General features: G+C 41.1%; 2 protein-coding genes across 2 annotated transcripts; both read left to right on the forward strand.

The window, feature by feature from the left end:
• Positions 1–3026: 3026 nt before the first annotated feature.
• On the forward strand, positions 3027–10383 carry ppp5c (protein phosphatase 5, catalytic subunit). Its single transcript, XM_056373823.1, has 13 exons — positions 3027–3141; positions 5392–5633; positions 6380–6527; positions 6650–6771; positions 6860–6925; positions 7104–7202; positions 7368–7473; positions 7733–7875; positions 8387–8474; positions 8582–8622; positions 8756–8934; positions 9031–9112; positions 9232–10383. The coding sequence occupies exons 1-13, from the start codon at positions 3045–3047 to the stop codon at positions 9292–9294; spliced, it is 1476 nt and encodes a 491-aa protein (XP_056229798.1). The 5' UTR covers positions 3027–3044; the 3' UTR covers positions 9295–10383.
• A 171-nt stretch (positions 10384–10554) lies between these two features.
• LOC130167537 (THAP domain-containing protein 5-like) lies at positions 10555–17710 on the forward strand. Its single transcript, XM_056373822.1, has 6 exons — positions 10555–10738; positions 12548–12731; positions 13171–13988; positions 14137–14323; positions 14507–14622; positions 15713–17710. The coding sequence occupies exons 1-6, from the start codon at positions 10665–10667 to the stop codon at positions 15858–15860; spliced, it is 1527 nt and encodes a 508-aa protein (XP_056229797.1). The 5' UTR covers positions 10555–10664; the 3' UTR covers positions 15861–17710.
• The last annotated feature ends 79 nt before the right edge of the window (positions 17711–17789 follow it).

Here is a 17789-nt window from a genome sequence, read left to right on the forward strand (position 1 = left end):
TTACACTTAGTTAACTTTAAGTTCACCATAGAGCATCAGTCACTACCGCTTAACTAAGACTGTATTGAATAACTTCATATTTGTTAGTCTAACTATGTCGTGTGTTTGAATAGAAACGGTAGAAAAGAATTTTAAGAAGTAAATAAAGCAAAAAAATGTTTATCTGGATTCTTATAAAATCATATCTGCTCACCAGCACTTTCACTGCGACTGTTTTCATTGCGAGCAGTGAAGGTAACAACTTTACTTTAAACTTAAAGCAGCCCTGCGAGAAATGTAAACAGACGCTCAACAAAATATAAACACAATTGCTTTCTATACCCTCCTCCTGTCCCCACCCCTAACCACCCTGGTTACAAGTCCAAGAAACACAGGGGGAAACAGAAGGGGGGGGGGGGGGGGGGGTTTAATGTGGAAAGGTAAAGCCAGCAGCAGACTTTTTAGGCAGGTATGCATCACGTTTCTTTTTCCACTTGCATGAAATTTCCAACCCCTCACTCCCCCGTAGCGCAAACAACTTTCAGTGAACATGTGATGTGTCATTTCAGGACGTTGATTTACACACTGGCAGATGGTTATACTGATCAACAGGAGGTTCCACTAGGTCATGAACGGGAGGCTTTGTAATGCTGCCGTATAATGTGAGCAATCCCCGCGATTCGTAGATGACTCAGAGACCATCAGCCAAAAAAAAAAAAAAAAAAAAAAATGCCAGCTTACACTTGAACCAAATATCTGAAGCAAGCACAAGCGAGATAGAGGGAAATAAGAAAAAGGAGGAAGGGTGGGGCTCAAGAGGATGAGTTTTTTTTTCTCAATTTATCTTTGATTTAGCTTGAAGTCCTTTGCTCTGCCCACTAGAAAAACATGTGGTTCAAATAAGTGCGACCCCCCACAGACCCCCTGAAGTCAAGCTCTCATTAGTGAATTATTTGGACAGAGTGGAGCAGAGGAGGGGAAACAAGACTCTGTTGCAATTTCAGCTTCTACAAAACACTGGCATGACAGTTAAAGGGGTGGAGAAGACTAAAAGGGGATGTTCAAAACACTATGCAATGGTCTTACATGCTACAGGATAATAAATAGTAAGAAGGTCTGGATCAGGCCTATGTAACATATACTCCACTCACGCTGAGGCCTCATCATTCATTGGCCCGCGGCCCTGGAATGTCACTCACATTCTCCCTGACCTTCATCTGTCTCTTTCTCTGGTTGCTCGTATATCTCTGCACTCCTCCATTTGTGTTTGTTTTAACTTTCTCAGGACCCCTCCAAAGCCCACGCTCATGCATCGTACACCCAAGAGGACAGCAATTTCCCTCCTCCGTCCTCCTCGCCTCGCAAGCCAGATTTTCTCTGCCTCTCTCCCTCCTACACTGTCTCTCCCACTCACTGTCTGCGTTTACTCTCATGTGGGGCTGAGGCTGTAACGTCAGCTCGTTCTCATTCAATCTCACCGTGTTTTTTTTTTCCCCCCCTCCCTCAAGCACTACTAAAACCATCAGAGAAGTAGACGTAGACGCTCAGACAAAGAGACGAGTCATAGGTAATCTTGCTAAGAGAAAGTGAACTCACACTCCGGGGTTAGTAAGTGCTCGACAAGGGTCACAGTGAGTCACCCGACTGTTTGGCCTCTTACTCTTCACTGCGGGATGTCGCATGTGAGTCAGGGCAGCAGACTGGACTGGGCTGTATCCTCCGTGTCATATGGTTCTCTCGAACGTCTCTTATTCTGTTGAACTTCTAACCCTAACCATCTAAAACCCAAACATACCAAACCACAAACCAATTCCTCAAAGGGTTGACTTTTCCTTTCTGGTACACAACACAAATGTCCCTCTCCTGACTTCACCATCCCACAGAACTTTTTGACCACAGACAGTGTGGAGTCTCTGGTGAATGAAAGGTGTTTCAGCTTGGATGTTTTCGCTTAAGGTTGCGTGATGTTTTTGCAAACCAGTTATGTGATGCTGGGGTGCGTCAGATGCCATGTGTGAGTGAGTAAAGTTGTGGGGATGTGCACCTGTGCCATATTTGTCCCCTCACTGGTGTAGCTGTGGTTTTCCGGAGGCCAACATTGCTGTGTTCAGATGGAAGGAAACTTGTCTGGAGGAATCTGGGAGAGGACCAAGAAGAATTGTAAGTGGGGCTGAAGGTTTCTGTTACACAAGCCTACATTTTAATTAATTGGAAATTTATTGCTGCTCAGTGAGAGATCGAGACTCGAGAACAGGCTATTTCTGAAAATTAAAACCATAATTCAAGATAAGCCAGGGAACTTTGGCTTCATGGATCACTAATCTAATCGTTAACTAATGATTCAATGACTCATTACTCACCATTTGCAGATTTTTCTGGTTAACCAAACATGAATGTAGTTCCCTCTATCAGCAGCCTCATTGTTGCCCACAAATTCAACTGGTTATGCTGCCCAGTTTCATGAGCATTTCATGGGCATATCAGTGAAGGTCTATACTGACCCCTGCTGGGTAATAAATCAAAAGAACTCAAATGGAAATATTCCTACTTGATGTTTTCTACCTTTCGTTTTTAGATGACATTGTCAGTGTCCCTCACATACATACTTTTAATTGAACTAATGGGACACCAAAGAAAATAACTGCTAGACAGGGAAACACGGGAATATAGCCACAGTCAATATGAAAACATACAGTTTTCATCTAAGGCATAGAAACCTCAACACAAGATAACAACAGAAGGGTGCAGTTTAATGTAACCTGGTGTATTATTGCCGTAGTTTTGCATTAGGCTTATTAATTAAGAAAGACTCAACTTTGTCTTTTGTGTTTTGTCTTTGTATTGAAGTTTCTTTGTGTTGATAACAATAAAAGTTATATTTTTCAAGTAATAAACGTTTTAACAAACGTTACGCTCAAAAAATTACATGTAATTATAATTTTCTTATGGATGAAAAATACTTTTTGTGTCTTCCATATATTTAGACGTAATCTTCCTCTTGCAGTGACATTTTTTCATCCTTTAAAGTTAACTTAGACTTTGCGACCTTTGCGACCGTCGAGCCAATGGCGCACGAATCAGTAAACGGCAGTGAGAAGAAGATGGCGGAGGGAGGTAATGATGCAGAGCTACTCAAGGAGAAGGCGAATAAGTACTTCAAAGGTAATTTGGCAGACCTGTCAAGTCAGTGGCTGTTGTTTGCAGTTTGTAACAGATAAAGATGTCACCGCTAATTACAGGAGGACATGATTGTGTTGCAACACGCTCCAACGGGAGCCGGTAGCTAACGTTAAGCTAAGCTAACATCGCTCAGAAAGCATGCTAGCTGTAAACCTCATTCATTGGATTAGCTAGTTCAGCTAACGCTAAAGCATCGTTGTTAACCCACGGGGTCACGCGTGGCTTGTATTTGTGCACTTGCTCAGATTTGGTATCTTCTCTGGTGGCTTCAGCAGTGACCCCTTTATTTTTATTCGGTCGTGCTGTTGGGTTATTGTGTAGTTTTATGGGAGGTTCAGATACAACAACTAGAAATTTCTGCCGCCAGCGACGCATGTGAGCAGCAGCGAGGCTCGTAACGTTCAGCGTTGTATTGCTTGTGCGTTTCAATGCATAAAATTTCGACTTAGATGTATCCGTTCTTACTAGACGTCAGTTCATTGGGAAAAGGGTAACTAAATGCTAATAGTCACGTTGAACTCCCATTTTGGTCCAAGACTTAGTTTGACTGAGGAGCATCGATAGCATAGTCAACTCCTCTGCCGTTGGTGCCCTGTAACTTAAACTAAGTATATTTCAACCATATGTCCTCCCAAAAGCAAAACACTGGAGTTTTTTTGCCAGTGGCATGTTATAGAGTGTGCCTTCATGACATGCTTCCTGTAGGGTGAAGTTTGGGGGTTTTAGAGGCCTGGGCATTACCAGGGCTGACGCCGTGATGAGTCAGAGCAGATGTAATGGAAAGGCTGTCTGTAGTAGGATGGGCAGGATTCTTACCCTCCGTCTACTACAGTAAAATAATAAACAGGACAAGGTTAGCTATTTATTAATAATCATCCAGAGTCGTTGCAGTTTGAATGTGCCATCACCTATCCCAATATAAAACTTATTTTTTGTATTTTACATTTTTCATCATGTCAAACTTGAAAACTGTGCCAGTCATGCATTGCTGGCTTATTGTCAAATATTAATACATATTATTATTGGAAAATCTGATTTAGTTTGTGGTGTGTTGGTAAAGGCAGGTGTATGACCTGTTCATAAAGTTATTGTAACAAAATTAGATCAACAAGTATGATCAAGTACGCCCAAGTGGGTAGAAACAAGTATTGCACATTCATTCCAAAGTGCATTATCATATTAGCTGTGTGCTGAATTTACAAATGGACTCTTGATCCAGGAAATGTCTAAAATAACATTCTGGGTTTTGTACACAATAGCAATTGTTATATTTAGCAATTAAATTGGACATGGAGTTGTCCTCCATGCTGAGTGGGAATAAGAATAACATGCATCACAGTGGTGATATTGGCTTCTAAGCTATTGCAGTTTTTCCATCACATACAGCAGGTCACACTGAACAGACTATATGGCTGTTAAGCACAAGTGCACTTGGTTAGCAGTGGTGTGGCTACCTCCTTACAGTATGCTCACTAATGGGATCAAAGGATGATTTTCACTGTGTATCATAACTTCCCTTTTGTCCAGGAACTGATGTAAGTGTGTTTGGCTTGGAGCTGAAATATTGTGCATCTATTGACAAAACTATTGATATGGTAACTCGACCTCAAATGTCATCTATGATTTTGATTAGTCTAACACTGTGATATACCTAAAATGTTGCTCCTGGATTTACTGATACAGTTTTTGTGACTGTACTAGCAGATTGAAATGAACAATCTCTACATTACTACTCTTCACAGCCCATATCACCCATCCATACTGTAGGTTAAATATTTAATAAAAGCATACAGATCATACAGATTATTGTTAAATTATCCATCTTGAGGTTTTAAATGAAGCATATTATTGATATTGTTTATTTCACTTACAGCTGCAATTAAGGCATATTTTCATTGTCTTTCAATGTATACAATTCTTTGAATTAATAAGATAAATATCATGTACATAAAATATCAAACACATCCTGCTGAACACGAGTCACCAGAGCACAAAGTGTCGTTTTGTCTCAATGTCAGAAACCCAAACCCAAATTCTAGTTGTGAAATTAGAAAAACTAAAGCAGATACCAAGAAATGTTTGGTACTTTCACTTGAAACATGATTGACAGTAAACAGTGAAACTGCAGGCAGTGATTTGTACTTTCTGCAGCATGTTTGACATTTTTACAAGGACTTTATAGAACTACAAAGTTCATGTTTGTCCAGTGAAGATGTGACATTTGTTTTTCAGAGAAAGACTATGAAAATGCTATCAAGTACTACTCGGAGGCCTTGGAGCTCAATCCATCCAATGCCATCTACTACAGCAACCGAAGCCTGGCATACCTACGCACAGAGTGCTATGGCTATGCCCTGGCGGATGCTACGAAGGCCCTGGAGATAGACAAGAACTACATTAAGGGGTATTATCGCCGTGCCACCTCCAACATGGCACTGGGCAAGTTTAAGGCTGCACTTAAGGACTACGAGACGGTAAGAAATATAAGATCTTTGGCTATTAGTAGGTGCAGACTTTTAGCTGTCATGCACTCTGAACTGAGAACATACAGGACACGAGCATGTTCACAGTATAAGTAAATGTTTTTCCCTGTTTTCTCAAAAGAAGGAGCTCTCCAGTTCCATCTGTTGATCTGTCACCTTGAGTTAGGCTCTTCATGTTGCCTTAACAGCCCAAAATAGGGATTATCCTTTAATCCAGTCATGATGCCAATTAGATCCAGTGTAAAGACGCTGCTAATTTGGTGTCTATTGTTGTTCGTGCCGTCTCATAACAAGCAGTGTAAATATACCAGGGCTGTGACAACAAAGACCTCTAAAGCTCAGCCATAGTCATAGCAATTTATTGTACGAACTAGACAGAGCACCATGACAACAGAGAGTTAATCCTCATGAAGCTGTGAGAGGTTGGAACTGGATTTATATGTATTTATAGACTGTAACTGAAACTAAATGCCATATAGATTGCCCATACATTCTAAAATATATAGGTACAGTGAATAACTGAATAGTTGAAATGTTGTACATTTACAGTACCAGACAATTATTTTTCATCCAGAAGAAAGTGTTTGCATAATAAAGAAATTAGATCCTTGATATACTTTTATTACCATTTACATTTGATTCTCTACACTGAGTGAATTCCCTTATGTCTGCCTTAATGCCCATTCATGATGAACCAGTGTGTTTTAATATATGTCTTTTCTCTGTTCTGATGATAGGTAGTAAGAGTTCGACCAAATGACAAGGATGCAAGGATGAAGTATCAGGAATGTAACAAGATTGTGAAACAGAAGGCTTTTGAGAGAGCCATCGCCAGCGATGAGATAAAAAAATCTGTTGTTGACTCACTGGACATTGAAAACATGAGTAAGTCATAAAAATATATCATCTGTAATCCTAACAATCTGAAACAGGAGCTAAGGATAACAAAATGCAGTGATGAGATTTATTATATTTTCATCTGATATTAAGCCGACCTTGTATTGCAGCGATCGAGGACGACTACGTTGGCCCCAAACTGGAAGATGGGAAGGTCTCAATGAAGTTCATGAATGAGATGATGGATTGGTTCCAAGACCAGAAGAAGCTGCACAGAAAGTGTGCTTATCAGGTAAACAGGTTTGTTCATATGAAATACAGCACACTCACTAAGGGAAACCTGCTTGTATCTGTAATTAAACATTTTTGTACTCTTTCAGATTTTGGTGCAAGTTAAAGATGTTCTATCGAAACTACCAAGTTTGGTTGAAATCACATTAAAAGAGGTGAGGACTTGGTCTTTAGTGAAGTGAATAAAAGTTTATATTGGGTCATGAACATTGAGTGCAACATTAGAATACTATAGACTTACAGCACAACAGTAAATAAATACAAAATATTATTTTTCAGTTATCATCTTTTATTTGGACTTGATTTAAAGTCTTCTGTTTTTCTTTGCCACAGACAGAAAAAATAACAATTTGTGGTGACACCCATGGGCAATACTACGATCTCCTCAACATCTTCAAGTTGAACGGCTTACCCTCAGAGACCAACCCTTATGTATCCTTTCTCTTTGCAGACGGTCACACATCAGGCTTTAAATCTGTGTTGAATGTGGTTTTCCTACGTGTTTGTACTATTCTGTGTCTAATATGACAACAACAGCCAAAAGCCAAAAGCCAAATGGAGAACTTGTGCGTCATAGTTCTTAACCACAGAATTCAGCTCTTCAATGGTGACTTTGTGGATCGCGGCTCTTTCTCTGTTGAGGTCATTCTTACCCTCTTTGGCTTCAAGCTGCTCTACCCTGACAACTTCCACTTGCTTAGGGGTGAGAGCACTCACTGCCTGCATGTGTATGAGTGAATGAATGCATGTGTATTATCTGCAGATGTTGCTGAGTATGTCATAATAGTGTGTCACACTTAGTACATGTGTGTGGGCATTAAGTTCAATGCACAATAACTCATTTGTTAGGCATTTTGCATGCACATGTCACTTGGTTTCTGCTGTTGAATTACAGACTTTGTATTTATGTACAAAGTCGTTTAAACAGAATTATACGATAATAACCAGGGTTGTACCTGCAGGTAACCATGAGACGGACAACATGAACCAGATGTATGGATTTGAAGGGGAGGTCAAGGCCAAGTACACAGCCCAGATGTTCCAGCTGTTCAGCGAGGTCTTCCAGTGGCTGCCTCTTGCACAGTGTATCAATAACAAAGTACTGGTAAGCAATTCTCCATATTAAAAGTCTGATGGAGCCAAAACATTTAACTTAACATTAAAATAGGAATTCATAATTTCCGGACTAAAACTTATAAAAATGATTAACTGTAGATGTCACTTCACTGAAAACATTCATACAGTTAAAGTTGCTTTTTAAGAGATTTTAGTTTTGTTATTTTTCAGAAAAGGTTTCGGAATAGGGTAGATGTTCTTTCTACCTCAAAGTAGTTTGGTGTGGTAAAGATACTACACTAACAAGTCTTATCTTTGCATGCCTTGTTATCCAGGAGAGATGCATTATAAGGCAGACAAATAGTAGACTTGCAAGTTGACTTCATTTACAATCACTGTGTCTTCTTTAAATATCACAACTGTTACTGAAGACTGACAAACAGCCATAATTTACCTGAATCTTACTGACACTAGCTGTTGTTATATGATTTTTGCAATCTGCAGTGGTTTGATGTTTTGTACTGTTACACACACAGTACTAATGAAATTCTCCATCTCAGGTTATGCATGGGGGGCTGTTCAGTGAAGATGGTGTCACATTGGAGGACCTCAGGAAGATTGACAGGAACAGACAGCCTCCAGACTCAGGTAGGGTCAGACTGCAAATGTACCATCAGTATAAAACTGGTATTCAAGAAATCATCTCTAGAAAGGAGCACGGCTACATTTCAACACCTTCCTCTGCTTTTTCACAGGTCCCATGTGTGACCTCCTCTGGTCAGATCCACAGCCTCAGGTCAGTTCCCACCCACCCAGCACCTCATGTGGTGTATTTGATTTGATTGAGAGTATCCAGTAGTTTATGTAAGAGCAGCACTGAGTCCACTTTTATCTTGGATTAACAATTTCTCTTTCTCTCCCTCATGCAGAATGGCCGGTCGATCAGCAAGCGAGGCGTGAGTTGTCAGTTCGGGCCAGATGTGACGGAGCGCTTCCTGGAACAGAACAAGCTGGACTTCATTGTGCGTAGTCATGAGGTCAAAGCTGAGGGCTACGAGGTCACTCACTCAGGGAAGTGCATCACCGTGTTCTCAGCACCCAACTACTGGTACGTGATCACGCCGGCTATCTTAAAAGTGTTGAGTCAACTGTTACTGTAGCCATTCACTTTGACTATTGTGTGTTGTATTCTGCCTTCCCGCAGTGATCAGATGGGAAACAAAGGAGCGTATATTCACCTCAGGGCATCAGACCTCAAGCCAGAATTTCACCAGTTCACTGCTGTGGTCAGTATGCTGTACTGTAAAGAGTCTAATTTAAAATATGTTTTTGTACTAAGATTAGTCTTGTTTTCATAATTTTCTGTCAGATTTAATGTTTCTCTTCCCCTCATTCTCCTTTACAGCCTCATCCGAATGTCAAGCCCATGGCATATGCCAACACGCTAATGCAGTTGGGGATGATGTAGAGGCCACGCTAATCTGTCTGTGACACTGATGACCTCCCATCTGACCTGAACCATCCCAGCCACCTCACTCCTCCAGTGCTTGGACATGCTCTCATTCATGCTTAGCCTAAGGGATCCCTCTCCCCGACCAACTTCCACTAATTGTATGCAGAAAACGTGTGGTGTAGTTCAAATGGGAAGAGATCACTTAGACCAGACCAGCTCAGCCCAGTCCAAAACTGGACACGTCCTTCCATGTTATTAGTTAAAACTGGAAAACCCCCGCATTTCTATTGTCCTTTTACTCGCTCATGTGTTCCATCACTGGGTAAAGAAACCAACCCTGAGAATTTGAGATGAGTTTCCTTGGAGCTGCTTGGTTTTTAAATATTTGTTATACTCAGCAGATGGTATGTACCAAAGATCTGTGATGAAAATGATTGTTCAGTTTTTACAAGATGCATCTTGTGACTCTGAAACCTAGCATTGTACTGTTGGCCTGTGTACACAGCTTAGAGCATTGTAAACTGGGTTAAGAGCAGCATGTCTATCAGTGTTTCTCAAACCATCCTACAGTATGTCAGTCTTTTTATTTTTTATTTTGCAGGAATACAAAATATAATTACATGTTCTGATCCCAGTCCAAAAAAAAGAGATGGATTGTCTCTGGGTACACTCTGAAAGGTGCTGTTTGCCATTAGTGGTGTATTTAGCTGGTTCATTCATGTAGCTGGTAACATTTATTTTGCACTGCTGCACTGCTTCCTGTCAAGGAAGATACTGCTGCTCTCCATGTTTTCATCCTTGACCGTCATTGTGCCACTCACCCGGCAGCTCCCGCACAGTCTACTCTCCAAACTAGCTTTGGTGTAAGGCAAACACTGATGGCACTCGATTACTGGTGACTTATTACCCCCCCATATGGATGTCTTCAGTACACAAACGTCCAAAATGCAATCCTGTCTTGAAACGCACAGCTGCATTGTCCAATGGCCCTCAACTTTTTAGATAAAATACACTGATGTATATGTATATATACTGTATCATTTAAAGATTCCGTGTAATGTTTGGAGAAAATTATTGAATTAAAAAAAAAAACAAGTCCTGTGATTTTAGAAATAAGCTGGTATTTTTCTTTATGTTTTCACCTTCTACCTATGAAGATGCTCGTTTAAAAAAAAAAAAAACTACCTTATGTTATTTTATTACACATAATTGTCATTGCCAGAGTTGCGTTTCTCCTAGTCGCATTTATTTGACGTCACGCGTCTGAACAGCTGATCGGCAGTCGTCAACCGTGCGCCACGAGTTGACAACACACAGCACGAGTTTCACCTTGTTGTGAACCCAGTTGGACGCGGAGGAAGCGGCCGCAACGACGCCGACCCGAGATGCCGAAATACTGCTCGGTCCCAAACTGTAAGAATGACTCCGGGAACGGCAGCGACAGGAAGAGCTTCTACAAGTAAGATGTTTGAGTTTAAAGAAAAAGTCTTTTAGCTAGATCACTTCGCTGATCAGGTGCCGCTGCTAGACGCATCATCTAACTTTAAGAAACGCTGTCTCACCACGTCGAGTTTTACAATAGTTTGGCCCATTAATATGAAGTGAAACATGGCAACCGTAGGAAATGAGCATTTACTCGCGCCGTGTGATCGCTTGGTTGTCGCTATCGTTATCGTTTGTGTCTTCTGATCTTTGACAGTCCTGATTCAATCACGATATGGAGCCTCAGTTTGATTGACGGGCAAATTCAAGACATACTCAGCTTGCAGTTTATTCGGTAAAGCTATAATCGCCACCTTTATAAGCAGTTTTTATTGAAATTGCTTTTGAATTAAGGTGTTGTTCCAACTTCATGGTCAGTTAGTGGAGCCGGAGTTTCTATGGTTTTTGTCAATGAGTATAGGCCAAATATCAGAAACACCTCTGTGTAATGTAATAGAGTTCACCAGCACCACAGTCTTTATCATGTGACCTCAAACAGTTTGACCAAAACCTCTGTGAAGCAGCTTAATAAACTGCCAACTGGAAATGTCAGTTTTATTTTGTGGATTTGAGCCATGGTTTATCGATCAACACGACAAATTGTAGTGATGTCATCATCTTAAGCCTCTAGCTGGATCAGTCAAGTAAAGGCAGGTCAAATTTGATCTATTACTTAAAATCATAAATTTGCCTGAAGCTTAACAATCTAGAAAACAACAAAGAAATAATTAAACCTCAATAACCTGACTTGAATATAAAATAAAATATAAAAAGAAACCTAAGGAGGAGCAACAGTCTGTCTCTACCTCCTCCATGACAGACAGACATGCAATAGATGTCATGTGTACAAAATACAACAACAAAGTAGATTTACACAATGGACAATTAGGATAACAACATTAAAGATTGTAAACATTAATGAAGAATATGGTCAGGCTGGACGTCAAGCAAGTCCCAGGTGGTGCCAACAGATAGGACCTGAGTCACACACTCTCCTCTCCACCATGAAGACCTGGAAAGAGGACGGACTACACAAACACACAGGAGGCAAAACCAAGCACATCATTCACATGTCCAGGAGAAGGAAACAAACACACAGCTGGAGAAAGAGAAACTAGGAGGAGGCTGGGAGTCCCGGAGGACGAAGATCCAGGTCCGTAACATCTGGAAGTGAAGAGAGCGAGAGAAAGAGCCTGGACACTCATTTAGTAGTTAGAGTTTACAGTAATGTTGATGGCAGAACAACATGGACTATAGTGAACATCTAGGCTTAATGGATTCAATAAAATAAAAATGAATGCAGTAGCCAAGCTCTGCAGGAACGATGAGCGCTGTGGCTTTGTTGTATTTGTCAGTATCATCTCAAAATGTCTTTCTGATATTCTGTCGACCTCTCACAAAACACTAGAAAGGTTTAACTTTTGACTGGTACTGTGTATCTAATCATACAGGGGATTATTGGGAATGGGTGGGTCTCTGTAATCAATGTTATAAAGCGTATGGTTAGACCTGTAGATAACGTTTGTTGCGGTTTGGTGCTACATAAATAGAAACTGACTTGACTTGAATACAGCATCACTACTAACCACTGCCCCCAAAAGTGCCTGAGCTGGATTGAATTACACTCTGTACCGTGTCACAAGCCGAAATGCGATGAGTCCACAGAGTCAGTCACTTACCCGATGGCAGCATCGGCTTTGAAGCTCCGATTTCCAAACATCTCAGCAGTATTTCACTTGAAGGAGCTCAAGTGGGACCAGCGTCTCACATCTGTATCGTCTTTTAGGTTCCCTCTACAGGACCCGGTCCGACTGCAGCAGTGGCTGAGGAACATGGGACGTGAGAACTGGACTCCCTCTCGACATCAGTACATTTGCCACGAACACTTTCCACCTTCGTGCTTCAAGGTGCGATGGGGGATCCGTTACCTGGAGAGCGACGCTGTGCCCACGGTCTTCCAGGAGGCCGAGGTAAAACAAAGAGACCTACCACAGTCTTATACTGAGATTTTAGGGCTGCACAAGATTGGCAAGTAATTATATCTGTGTTATTGTGCTGAATAGCAAAGTCATGAAGAAATGGCTGAAGCATTTGCAGCTTTATGCAGCATGGAAGCTTCTTTCTCTGCTCAGTTAAATGTGCAGCTCTTAAACCAGAGGAGGCAGAAAAGGGTTTTTGAAGGTTTTTATTATTCTAAACAGAGTGAGTTAAAAAAAAAAATGACAGTAAATTCACCACCTCTTTTTTATTTCTCTGCACTTAAAATGATGTTTACATGTATATATTGAATTGATCATTTGCAATTTACAAAGACTTACCACACTTTGGCCAATTCTGATGACGTTCCTGAGTCAGTAGGAAAGTGTTGCTCTTACAATAATAAACTCTTAAGTTGCTGCTTCTCTTTAGAAACGGAAAGCCACGGATCAAAGCGAGAAGACGCCAAAACGCCTTCGCGCTGACGGTAATCAAAGCATAATGGTGTCAGGTGACAGGACGGGGGCTGTCGACGCCGTGGAGGTGGAAAGTACGTTGCACACGGTGCACTTGTACGAGATCACCGTCGACCCATCACAGCAGGGCAAAGCCAGCCTGGTGGAGCCGAGCGATGTTGGAGAATCCGATTCTTCTCTCAGGACAGATCTGAACACGCTGGCATCATTCGACGGATTCGAAACGGGGGCAAATTTCCCTTTAACCTTATTCCAGACAGTAGATGATCTGAGTAATAGTGGAGAGAACACAGAGGTGGTAGTGATGTCTGAATGCGCCGTTGGCGAGGGGCAAGAGGAGCTTGTGAGTGGAATCGCTGCTGCCATTTTAACTCAGGGCCACGGGCTGGTCTCGAGTGACTCCACACTTGGCGGCGCGGATGAAGCTGCGGCCTCTCTCAGTGTTGAAGATGCGACTTGTACCACGGAGGAGTTCTTAGATGTCCAAGAAGGCCATGAAACTCAGGTCATCGCCTACTTTGAGACGATACCAAACGTTTTCCCCGGTGAAACCTCCACCAAGTTCACCTTCTCCCCGGACACAGTGCTGTCGTCCGCTCTGAGCTCCAAGCCCATCACATCCACACTGCCTATAGTGTCCAAACATGTACCGCCTTCCCCCGCGTCCCTGGTTCTCACTGTGGAAAGACTGGACACAGACGGCGGAGAGGGAGATGATGACAAGTCAGAGGACGATAGCCTAGAGAGGCAGGATCACCAGCTGGAGGAGCACTGGTGAGCACTGACACAAAAAGTGCATCTCAACATAAAACCATTGAAATTACTGCTGAAGAGCAGTTCAAGTATTCATGCTTTACTCTCCTGTATTTTCTCACTGTTACAGTTTTTACAGTCTCTTTGCGTTTCTTTCCTACATGAACAGCTACCATAAGAACAGCCTGAGTAAAGAGCAGCTGGAGGCGATTGTGGCCGAGCTGCAGAAAAAGGTGAAAGTGCTGCAGCAGCGACACCGACGACACCTGGAGAAACTTCTGGGTCTGGAGAACACGGTCAGCCAGCTGAGGCAAAGCAACCTGCTGAACGAAGAGCGACTGCAGCTGCTCGAGAGGGTACTGACACGAATAAAGTTATTTCAAAATAAAACTTCTGATTGTTATTCTCAGGTTTCCTCTAGCTGGCGCCGAATTCTCCGTTCATCTGTGTTGTACAGAATAAAAGTGTCCTTGTATATTTTTGGTGTGTGAAAATGTCAAACGTTGCCTTGAGTCTTTGTTGTCTCCCCCTCCCCTCAGGCTTACATACAGACCAGTGCAGCAGTGACAGAGGCTGGTGAGACTGTGGCCATCATCTATGAGGAGGACGATGCTGCGTACTTTTACACTCCACTGATTGATGCAGGGGAAAAGCTGTGAGGCCCAACTGACTGTGCACATCCCGTCTGTGTGTCTGTCTGCTGCCCGTCGTGCTAAAAAATTAAGCGACATGGCTAACGCTGTTGAAAACAAAATGCTACCTAGTTGTGTGTGTGTTTTTTTTTTTTTTTTTTAGTTGTGTTTTGTTTCCTCTTAACAAAATGAGCTCTGTGTATGAAATGTGGCAGTGCCTGTTGGATCTGTTGTGAGCTTTGCACAAATAATGGATGAGTAATATGGGACAATGTTGAATGTGTTTTTATAAGGGTTTTGCCTCTGCCCCGCCCTTCCTTCTACCAGTTTGTGTTTGACTTATTAAAGTATTTTTTGTTTGTACATATCAAATTAAAAAAAATAACTTTCATTTAGGTTTGTGCTTCGTTTCTGTATTTGCTATAAATTCGTAATAGTTATTAAAAGAACCAAAGATTATACAGCCAAGTAAAGGCATATGAGAAGGAATGATTTAATTATCACTGACAGTTTTGACATATTCTCCTCACACAGCAGGATGGACTAAAGGAAATGAATTAACAACCTGTTTTACGAAGGTAAATATTTTACCAGTTGCACGTCTGGTTTGTGGAATTTCGGTTCTGTTTCCAGGTAACACTGAGCATGTTTCTACATAATGCTTCGATTCAACAGTGACAGGGTGGAGCTGATTTGAGCACAGCTGTCAGCTCAGCTCAGCTCATAGTTTTTAAAACAGGTTTACTGTGTGTGTGAGGATTTGTCAGGTAGTTCAGTATTGATGCAATCTCCATATTGGTACAATTGGCTCCAGTTTTTGCCATTCAAGAGTAGTTGTGAAGATAAATCTTTTTCCTACATAGTATTTTTTATTCCAGGAAATCTAATGAACCTAAAACTCATAAGGAAACAGCTACAGGAATGAACTTGATACTCATCAAATCTAATAGTTTTACTGGGTTATAGATCATTGTAGTTGGGTTCATCCTCAGGATCTGAGGTAGTTCTGGACTCAGCAAAATGATCCAAATTACTCAGAAAACATGCTTCTTGTCTTGAGTTTATGCAACAGGTGTTTTTCCTCTAATGATTTACTTTCTGTTTCTCCACTAGGTGGCAGCAGGAGCAGCAGCTGTATCATGCTGTAAATCTCATCTGGATTACAGGAAGAAGATATTCCCCACATCATAAGGGGGATAGATCAGCATTCATCAAAACCAAATCTGAGGCAGGAGTTGGACTAACGAGAGGAAAAGTCTGAAGAAGCTTCTGTTGAATTGAGAAACCAAGCAGAGAAAGGAAAAGAGATCTGAGGTGACGAGACTTGCTGCACCCACACCCACACTCCTGGTGTATTGAACAAACATTACCATTTACACTTGTGAAATTTTTCTAATTTTTTTTCTTGCATCTTCTCAGAGAAAAAGAATTTAATTTGCCTCTCAGGGGTTGTTGATACAGATGAAAACCAAATGTGAACGACAGATGTGGCAGCTACTGGAAATGTCACCTGTCACCTTTCCACTGCCTGTAAAGTGTAATGTACATTCCTCCCTTTGAAATACATGGGTAGATTCAACACGAGCAAAGTAATAAGAAGAAAATGGTAACAAGATATCTAAGCTTTAAGGAGTCAACATCTCCTGTCACGTCTTTGCTGATGATTCACAGCTGTACCTCACACTCAAATCTAGGAATACAAGGACATTTAAGGCTGGATGGCAAATCATTTCCTTCAGCTGAACAGTATACAAAAGAGTATGTCCACACACTGTTAAGCTCCCAATAAATACTTTTATTCTCTAATAATGTTTCCACAAGAGAGTAAAAGGAGAGGACGGCCCTTTATTGTCCTTTATCACAGTTTACAGCAGCAGCTCAGGTGGTAAAAAGGAAGAACAATAAATAATAGTTAGTGACACAGACAAGAAAAGACCTTGGGTTTAGTAAAGAGGTCCACACAATAAACAATAACACAAATTTCTATCTACGTCTTCATATCGTAGACCATACTACAAACTAGCACTAACACCAATGACTATGTCTTCATATCATAAACTATTCTATAGATTAAGTCACTTTCTTTCCAAGTCAGGAGCTCATGCTCACCTTCTCTGTCGTCAGTGAACAGCAGCTCAGGGGTCAGAGTGAGAGACAGAGCAAAGAGCAATGATCAGTGAGACAGACCAGTAATCTTTGAAGTGCTAAATATGTGATATTATATGAATAAACATGCATGTAGCTCGTTCTGTATACACATTATCATACATGATTGTATTTATGTTATTGTGTATTCTAGGTTTATAATGAGTAAATTACTGAGATATCAGACTGATAATTACACTTAATGCCACTTTTTATTTATTTTTTTACATAAAGGCATGTGATGTGGACAGTTGAGTGATCTTGTACCAGAAGTCCATGTGTAATTACGCACGCTGAACGACTGGCATTTTAATTAAATCATGTATTAACAACGTCCATAAAAACATCTGTACTTTTGTGTGAACCAACTAGTCTCTTGATGCTGCTGTGCTGAAAATACCAAATCATATTTCAATACAGCTATGCATAGCACAGCAATAAATTATTAAAATGACATGCCTCTCTAATCTAGTACAAGCTGTAAGAGTTGATCACTGGACTGTTGTTGTAGCCTCAGTTCAATAACACTTTTATTCACTTACAACACTGATCTATTGCTGCGTTTTTGGGAGAATTAGTTAAAAAATGTGATAAACTGTTAATTTAAATGTCTCTGGAAACATTTGAAGCTAAATTTCAACAATCCCAACAAGCAAACTGGACTCTCCACACAGAGGAGCGGACCGTGCACTGGTTCGGCCTGCACGTTCTGACGTCCCGATGTTTGTTCCATCGTCTCCATGGTCACAACAATACATTTTTTGGGGGGCATTTTTTAAAAAAAGGCCCGGTCGCCATCTTTTCCCCTTAAAATTTCGAAGCCAAATTTGGAAACTTGGCGCAATCAAACGAAAATAACAATATTTTCAAGTCAACACACAATTATTAACACACTCCACACCTGACCCGGGAAACTGAGCACGTTCTTACTGTGTAATAAAAGTTTTACACCAAAAAAACTGTGTTTTCCTAACAGACCCACTAACATTCTATTAATGTTTTATCTCTATATTCAACAAGTTACAATTATTTACTGCTAATTTTG

Source organism: Seriola aureovittata, chromosome 4 (assembly GCF_021018895.1).
Source record: "Seriola aureovittata isolate HTS-2021-v1 ecotype China chromosome 4, ASM2101889v1, whole genome shotgun sequence".
Lineage (NCBI taxonomy): Eukaryota > Metazoa > Chordata > Actinopteri > Carangiformes > Carangidae > Seriola > Seriola aureovittata.